The sequence below is a fragment of the Lolium perenne genome, chromosome 6 (assembly GCF_019359855.2).
Source record: "Lolium perenne isolate Kyuss_39 chromosome 6, Kyuss_2.0, whole genome shotgun sequence".
Classification (NCBI taxonomy): Eukaryota; Viridiplantae; Streptophyta; class Magnoliopsida; order Poales; family Poaceae; genus Lolium; species Lolium perenne.
In genome coordinates, this window is record NC_067249.2 from 184,797,434 (window position 1) to 184,806,724 (window position 9,291).

The 9,291-nt window shown below is 48.5% G+C and overlaps 1 protein-coding gene across 1 annotated transcript; it reads left to right on the forward strand.

The window, feature by feature from the left end:
• The first annotated feature begins 6,267 nt into the window (after window positions 1-6,267).
• LOC127310172 (aluminum-activated malate transporter 10-like) lies at window positions 6,268-7,838 on the forward strand. The gene is made up of 2 exons (XM_051340864.1): window positions 6,268-6,757; window positions 6,847-7,838. Exons 1-2 carry the CDS (start codon window positions 6,268-6,270, stop codon window positions 7,836-7,838), a joined length of 1,482 nt encoding a protein of 493 aa, XP_051196824.1.
• Window positions 7,839-9,291: the final 1,453 nt, after the last annotated feature.

Genomic DNA, 9,291 nt, shown 5'->3' on the forward strand with positions numbered 1-9,291 from the left:
AATATTATAAGAATTTTCAGATTCAGCAGAAGTACCAGCAAGTGAAGCTTGTGGTGGTGAAACAAGTTGACTTATCACAGATGGTGAATCAAGAGTAGCATAGGTACTCAGAGTTGTACCTTTTCTTGTAGTGGATGGTAATATGGCGACTTTAGGATCACGAGATTTACCCATGATGGAGAATTTGCAGCGAACAATATCAATCCAAGTGAACTTCCAAATAAAGCTATGCTCCCCGGCAACGACGCCAGAAAATAGTCTTGATGACCCACAAGTATAGGGGATCGCAACAGTCTTCGCGGGAAGTAAAACCCAATTTATTGATTCGACATGAGGGGAGACAAAGAATACTTGAAAGCCTTAACAGCGGAGTTGTCAATTCAGCTGCACCTGGAAACAGACTTGCTCGCAAGAGTTTATCAGTAGTAACAGTTTTATAGCAGTAACAGTGGTAAAATATCAGCAGCAGTGTAGCAAAGACATCAGTAGTGATTATAGTAAACAACAGGATTAAAATACTGTAGGCACATGGATGGATGAACGGGCGTTGCATGGATGAGAGAAACTCATGTAACAATCAAAGCAGGGCATTTGCAGATAATAATAAAGCGGTGTCCAAGTACTAAGCAATCCATAGGCATGTGTTCCGTATATAGTCGTACGTGCTCGCAATGAGAAACTTGCACAACATCTTTTGTCCTACCAGCCGGTGGCAGCCGGGCCTCTAGGGAATCTACTGGAAATTAAGGTACTCCTTTTAATAGAGCACCGGAGCAAAGCATTAACACTCCGTGAACACATGTGATCCTCACATCACTGCCTTCCCCTCCGGTTGTCCCAATTTCTGTCACTTTGGGGCCTCGGGTTCCGGACAGCGACATGTGTATACAACTTGCAGGTAAGATCATAAAACAATGCATATCATCATGAAACAATAACATGTTCAGATCTGAGATCATGGCACTCGGGCCCTAGTGACAAGCATTAAGCATAACAAGTTGCAACAATATCATCAAAGTACCAATTACGGACACTAGGCACTATGCCCTAACAATCTTATGCTATTACATGACCAATCTCATCCAATGCCCCGGTGGTGATGATGGCGATGATCTCCTCCAATTCCCCGTCCCGGCGGAGTGCCAGAACGGAGTTTCTGGTCCCGAGACGGAGTTTCGCGACGGTGGCGGCGTACTGGATGGTTTCTGGCCACTTCGACTTCCCTCTTCGCGTTTTTAGATCGAAACCCTTAAGTAGTCCAGAGGAGGGCGTCAGAGGCTGGCCGAGGGGGCCACACGCTAGGGCGGGGCGCCCCCCTCCAGGCCGCGCCGGCCTAGTGTGTGGGGGCCCTGGGCCTCCCCCAGGCCTGCCCTTCTGGCTCCGTGATTCTTCTGGAAAAATAGGCCCTTCGACATAAATTCCGGGGATTTTCCCGAAAGTTGAATTTCTGCACAAAAACGAGACACCAGAGCAATTCTGCTGAAAACAGCGTTAGTCCGTGTTAGTTGTATCCAAAATACACAAATTAGAGGCAAAATAATAGCAAAAGTGTTCGGGAAAAGTAGATACGTTTTGGATGTATCATGCCACGATGTTCTCTAAAGTAGATTTGCGTAGTGGCTACCACCAAATCCGCATGGCAATTGGTGATGAATGGAAGACGACATTCAAGACCAAACTTGGTCTCTATGAATGGCTTGTCATGACATTTGGTATTTCAAATGCTCCATCAACTTTTATGCGTCTCATGAATCACATCTTGCGACCTCTCATTGGCAAGAGTGTGGTTGTCTATTTCGATGATATTCTCATTTATAGCACAAATCTCGAGGACCATGTGCAACATGTGAGAGAAGTCTTATGCATCTTGCGCCATGAGAAGCTTTATGCAAACCTTCCCAAATGCACATTTTCCCAAAACAAAATGGTTTTTCTTGGATTTGTGATTTCCGCCAATGGCATTGAAGAAGATTCTTCGAAGGTTGACGCCATACATAATTGGCCCACGCCTACCACCGTTGGTCAAGTTCAAAGTTTCCATGGACTTGCCGGTTTCTACCGCCGCTTTGTGAAAGATTTTAGCACCATTGCTTGCCCTTTGAATGAGCTTACCAAAAAGAATGTTCTGTGCTCGGGACGAGCAGAAACTAAGCTTGGGGATGCTGATACGTCTCCGACGTATCGGTAATTTCTTATGTTCCATGCCACATTATTGATGATATCTACATGTTTTATGCATACTTTATGTCATATTTATGCATTTTCCGGCACTAACCTATTAACGAGATGCCGAAGAGCCGATTCTTTGTTCTGCTGTTTTTGGTTTCAGAAATCCTAGTAAGGAAATATTCTCGGAATTGGACGAAATCAACGCCCAGGGGCCTATTTTGCCACGAAGCTTCCAGAAGACCGAAGAGAAGACGAAGTGGGGCCACGAGGCGGCGCCACACTAGGGCGGTGCGGCCCAGGGGGGCCCACGCGGCCCTAGTGTGTGGGGCCCCCGTGTGGCCCCCTGACCTGCCCTTCTGCCTACATATAGTCTTCATCGCGAAACCCCCAGTACCGAGAGCCACGATACGGAAAACCTTCCAGAGACGCCGCCGCCGCCAATCCCATCTCGGGGGATTCAGGAGATCGCCTCCGGCACCCTGCCGGAGAGGGGATTCATCTCCCGGAGGACTCTACATCGCCATGGTCGCCTCCGGAGTGATGAGTGAGTAGTTCACCCCTGGACTATGGGTCCATAGCAGTAGCTAGATGGTTGTCTTCTCCTCATTATGCTTCATTGTCGGATCTTGTGAGCTGCCTAACATGATCAAGATCATCTATCTGTAATGCTATATGTTGTGTTTGTTGGGATCCGATGGATAGAGAATACTATGTTATGTTGATTATCAATCTATTACCTATGTGTTGTTTATGATCTTGCATGCTCCCCGTTATTAGTAGAGGCTCTGGCCAAGTTTTTACTCTTAACTCCAAGAGGGAGTATTTATGCTCGATAGTGGGTTCATGCCTCCATTAAATCTGGGACAGTGACAGAAAGTTCTAAGGTTATGGATGTGTTGTTGCCACTAGGGATAAAACATTGATGCTATGTCCGAGGATGTAGTTATTGATTACATTACGTACCATACTTAATGCAATTGTCTGTTGCTTGCAACTTAATACTGGAAGGGGTTCGGATGATAACCTGAAGGTGGGCTTTTTAGGCATAGATGCATGCTGGATAGCGGTCTATGTACTTTGTCGTAATGCCCAATTAAATCTCACAATACTCATCATATCATGTATGTGCATTGTCATGCCCTCTCTATTTGTCAATTGCCCAACTGTAATTTGTTCACCCAACATGCTATTCATCTTATGGGAGAGACACCTCTAGTGAACTGTGGACCCCGGTCCATTCTTTTACATCGATACAATCTACTGCAATACTTGTTCTACTGTTTTCTGCAAACAATCATCATCCACACTATACATCTAATCCTTTGTTACAGCAAGCCGGTGAGATTGACAACCTCACTGTTTCGTTGGGGCAAAGTACTTTGGTTGTGTTGTGCAGGTTCCACGTTGGCGCCGGAATCTCTGGTGTTGCGCCGCACTACATCTCGCCGCCATCAACCTTCAACGTGCTTCTTGACTCCTACTGGTTCGATAAACCTTGGTTTCTAACTGAGGGAAATTTACTGCTGTACGCATCACACCTTCCACTTGGGGTTCCCAACGGTCGCGTGCTGTACGCGTGTCAGCCCCTTCCATGGCGAATAGCCATTCCAAGAACACCATTCAAAGGAATCTTGGGGGGGGGGGGGGGGCACGAAGTGGAGAAAAGGATTGACAACCAATCGAACAATCTGATGGGAAAGGCCATGTGCCGCAACAACTCAAGAAAACAATCCCACCGGATAGATTCAATATCCTTTTGATATCTATCTTGAAGATCATGGCGGGAGTTTTGTTCCGGTGAACCTTTGAGGCGAACTTTCGAACAAATAGAAAGTTGCCGGGGATGCTCCTAGTTCGAATGAATGTGCTTTGGGTGTTCGAGAGAAGCGATGGCACCATGAGGGAAAGCCAAAGAGCCAACACGTTGACGATGATTATTTGCAATGGTGTGAATGAGTCTAATGGGAGGAAGTGAGCCTAGTTCACTCGGTTAGGGAAGTAGATGTACAACCCAGCCACCCAAGTTCAAGTATCCAGTGATGCAAATTTAAGTTCTTATAATTTAAAAATAAAATCACTGTAGGGACTTCCCCTACCGTATTCCTTTAAAAAATGAGTCTAATGGGAAGGAAGTCACTGATTACCTCCACCCCATCATTCTTGGGAGGCAAGGCCACATTTGCCGTGTTTAGCCTATACAAATTTTCTCCATGGAGATGAGAGAAGCGATCCACCACCCGCATAATGTGATCTCCCATTGAGCTTCTAATTAGCGTTGTTTATGGAAAACTGTCCTTAGACGTTTAGCACGCCGGCCTGAATCAGGAAAATCAGACTCAACAACATTGTAGTGTTTTCTTCGTGAAACACAACACAGACACTTACATACACGCCAATGCACTTGCCCGTATGAATGTGCGTGCATACGTTTTACCCCTATGAGCATCTTCAAAAGACTAAGCTCACGAGTCGGGTCATGAAATTAACAAACTCACTAGAGACGTCTTGCTATTGTCGAATTGTCGACTTTCACTGAAAAAATATTCTCAACAATTTGGCAGTACATAGGCTTGTTCTCTCGTACCAAATCTGCAGACGTAATTTACGGTTCGCTGTCCACAGGCGAGACACTCACATACCGCCGTCGACAGGAGACGACGGTGATAGATACGACGAGAACTTTCTTTAGGAGAAGAAAGCGCGTGACCTGCGGACACAACAGAAGCGGCCCATCGGTTCATACCTGGAAGAAAAGGACTAGGAATTTGGCACTCCCTACTTGGTAAAAAACAAATGAGCGCATGACTTTTTCTTCGGTCCCGTACGGAGTCCCTGTAGCCGCCGCCTATTGAGAAAAGCCCTAGCCGCCCCGACTCAGCCTCCTCCATAGATCGGTTCCCCCTCCTCCGGCCGGCTTCGTCGGCGTCGGGAGAAGTGGGGAACCCGATCTATGAGTGGAGTTTTCAATAAAAGTAGTCTTTTCAGTAGTCTATGTTAGGTTTTTGGTCGCCGTTTTCTTGTTGGTTTCCCCGCAATGGAGATGGCATCGTCTGCAATAAGTGATCTTCGGCCTTTCGTTCGACGACGAGATCTCCTTCCCGACGTCAATGGTGGTGCTGAAAGATTACAATTATCTAGGTATGGGTGTTCAGATCTTACTTCGCCAGATCGATTTTGGATCTTTTCTCATGGTTGCCGCGAGGAGGATTATCCTCGCAGTTCTTGTCCCGGTTGCTACGTCCTCGACAATGGTGATTCGTATTCTCGGCTCTCCATCAACGTCGACAAGGCAGATCGGTTTTTATTCCCTGACATACTGGTGTTGGTACTCTTGCCGATGTTGATTGACTACTTTAATGGTTGCGCGCGTGCACGCAACCTTGGCATTGCGGCTCAAATTAAAATTATGGGAGAACCTTCGTCGGTATTTACAGGTCTATGGTTTGTTATTTATCTTTGGCTGCCTTCAGAAAAGTACAAGATTATGTCTTGGAAGAAGAAAGAGTTTGAAGACCTCGAAGATTTGCTAGTATCTTTTAGACTTTATTTTGTAATCGCTGGAGACAGCTCGTGTATCTCTACCATGTACTATTTGTTATTATGAATATATATGGTATTGATTGTCAAAAAAAAAAAGGAATTTGGCACTCCAGCAGGCCGGGCCTAAAATACTCAGCGACAACACGAGCCTGCCTGCGCCGCGCGCGTGCGGGCGACGACGAGCGCGACGTGCTGCTGCGACTCGCCTGAACTCTAAAAAATAACCTGAGGAGTGAGCGTGCGGGCGACGGGGCCCCAGCTGGCATCGACGGCGCTCCGGCGACCGTGGCGAGCGTGCACAGCGGGCGACAGAAATATTTCTCTACTCCTTTGGCCGCCGGCGACTCTTTCTTTCCAGAGTGTCCGGAAGCCCGTAGCGAAGAAGTTGGCGCAGAACCTGTCACTTGATCGCTATATATAAGATTCAAGCACAAGCGCATCGTTTTCACAGCGCATGTTCATCGATCCATAGCTTGGAAGCTCGAACTCCTCGCTCGCCGATCTCCCAGTTCGTCCTCGCTCGCCGATCTCGCAGCCTACGTGCCTTCTCCGGTCACCATGGATCACAACCACAATGCTCGAGAGTGGCAGGTGTCCATGCCAGAAGACGCAGCCGTGTCCGCGGACCACAAGGCAGCCGGCGCCGGTCAGGCCTCGAGGGCGGCACGGGCGTGGGCGTGGCCTGCCTCTTGCGCGGCCATGTTCAGATCAAAGCTCTCTGGCTTCGCCGAGAAGATGATCGGCGCTGCGGACTACTCCGGGAAAGCGGTGTACGGCATGAAGGTCGCCCTCGCTCTCACCCTGGTCTCCCTCTTCTACTACGCCAGGCCCCTCTACGACGGCGTCGGCGGCCGGAACGTCGTGTGGGCCATCATGACCGTCGTGCTCGTCTTCGAGTACACCGTTGGTGGTAGCATGTACAAAGGGTTCAACAGAACGGTCGGAACCATCAGCGGCGCCGGCCTCGCGCTCGCCGTGCACTGGGTAGCCAGCAAATCCGGCAAAACCTTGGAGCCCGTCGTTGCCAGCGGCTCCGTTTTCCTGCTAGGTACGTCGACCGACACTCACTCACGTCATGGAAAAACGACCAACACGGCGCAGCGAAGTACTTAAATATTTATTACGGTTTACGTGCAGCAGCTGCCGCGGCGTTCTCGCGATTCATACCGCTGGTGAAGTCGCTGTACGACTACGGGGTCACCGTCTTCATCATCACCTACAGCTTCGTGGCCGTCTCCGGGTACCGCGTCGAGGACCTGGCGGCGATGGCGCTGCAGCGGATCTCCACCATCTCCATCGGCTTCGCCATCTGCATCGCCGTCTGCCTGCTTGTCTTCCCCGTCTGGTCAGGCCACGACCTGCGCCTCATCACCACGCGCAACATGGACGCGCTCGCCGACTCCATCGAGGCCTGCGTCGACAACTGCTTCGCCGACGACACGAAGCGCCCTGCGCGCGACAGCAGGTCGGAGGGGTACAAGTGCGTGCTCGGCTCCAAGGCGTCCGAGGACGCGCAGGCCAGCCTGGCGCGGTGGGAGCCCACGCACGGAGAGTTCACCTTTCGCCACCCCTACCACCTCTACACCAAGGTCGGCGCCGCCATGCGCCAGTGCGCGTACTGCGTCGAGGCGCTCCACGGCCGCGTCGTCCTCGCGGGCGCGGCGCCCGACCAAGCCCCGGCTCTCCATCTCCTCGGGGCAGGCGGCGCCCTCGCGGAGACCGGCATCCGGTGCACGCGGGTGCTCAGAGAGGCTTCCAGATCCGTCGCCACGATGACGGCCTCGGGCGCGCTGGGCGCGGCGGTGGCGGACATGGACGCGGCCGTGCGCGCGCTGCAGAGCGACGTGAGGGCGCTCCCGTCCAAGCTGCTCCTACTGTCCGAGGATCCGTCGTTGGCAGAGGCTAGCATGGCGCTCTTGCCCATGGCATTGCTGCTCATCGAGATCGCCACGAGGGTCAGGGGAGTCGTCGACGCCGTCGGCACACTCGCCAGCGCCGCGGGATTCGAACTGGTCGAAGATGGTGATGGCCACGAGAGGTTTGAAGTGCTACCGCTAAAACTACCAAGCACGGCCACCGGACAGCCATTGAGCAGAGCTCGGAATCCTTCGAGTGATCAGCCGGTGTAAACTGCGATAATAAAAGTTTTGCCTTGGTACTTTGGTAGCAGCACCACTGAAATTGACACAACAATGCGTTGGGAATTGCATTAGATATAGAATCATACAGGTTTTACATGATAGAGATTCGGTACACATGAGCACCAGTGATCCCTTCTCTGAAAAGTAATTAAAAAAATCATATTTTTAAGTTTTAGAATAAATCTGAAAATAAATCATGATGTAGTCAGTATTGTATCCTACAAACATGTAAATTTTCAACTGAAATAAGGTGTATTTTGGGGTGCATAAAAATAACAAATATGTGGATCTAAGTATAGTGATTCAAATCTCCAAAAAAATTCAGACATTGTCATTTTTTTATAGCTCAGAAAACAAAATATTTGTAATTGATATTTTACTAGGACAAAAACCCGTGCGTTGCTACGGTGTCACACCGATTTAATTTGCTATTCTTTCATATGTTATAAATGTATGGTGATAAAATTCAAAACAAAATGGAGCATTTAATTAATATGTCTATTATATCATGTTATTAATGAAAATCATATAACATCATTTCAAACATTTAGTAGCGTGCTCCGCGCGCAAATAACATGTAGCCATTTATTATACCATGTATTGTATAATCAAATAGCATGTTGCAAATTACTCAACACCCACATAAAATCCCCACGCCATCAACAAGGTCCACCTCTTAACCTGACATGCGGTGCCAGGATGCTCTCTCTCCCTCTATCGGCTCACCGCTCTCGCTGCTCCTCCTCTCCACTCGTATCCTCCTAGGGCTGGTCATGAAATTTCGGGGATCCAAGGCAAAATTAAAATGAAAGGCCCCAAATATAGTTATTAAAATGATTATTAATATTTTTAGCATAAATAAAATTTACCAAGAAATATTTAAAGTGTTTTCTAACATGCTATGCATAAGCTATAATTTATGGTTCTTAGTCTAAATTATTGATAAATATGTGTCTTTGTGATATTTGTTATTTGACTCATATGTCTTTTAACTGCCAATTACATTGCTATTGATATTTGACACGATCACGAGAGAAGTCGTCGACAAAATTTATGATGACACATGTGAACTGAGAGAAGTACATTATAGTTGTGCTAATATCATGTTTGAAACCACCGTAGGTGTACTGTTGTCTTCTTCTCTTGGCCGCAAGATGATCGGTGAATGACAGTTCGTGACTCTCCAGCTCTTGTCCAGGAATAGTCTTAGGCTGGAGAATTAAACTCATATCTAGCCGTGACCCTTAGCCGTTCGCAGGAGAACTGCTGGTCGTGTAGATGTAGTGATACAGTACAGTGGAAAAAAAGGTAAGCTAAGAAAAACCCACCTCTCGCAGTCGGCCCTCCCAACTCCAAGTGCCCAATCCCCTCTGCCCTAGCGCAAGAACACGGCACGCTACACGCGACGGGATTTTCCTCTCGGCGCCGCCATCGTGGCGGC

What these genes read in the sequence shown, in the direction of transcription:
- LOC127310172 (XM_051340864.1), top strand. Translation starts at nt 6,268, where the DNA reads ATGGATCACAACCACAATGCTCGAGAGTGGCAGGTGTCCATGCCAGAA. An exon ending in CGGCTCCGTTTTCCTGCTAG is followed by an intron (nt 6,758 to 6,846) that starts GTACGTCGACCG and finishes GTTTACGTGCAG; the next exon opens with CAGCTGCCGCGGCGTTCTCG.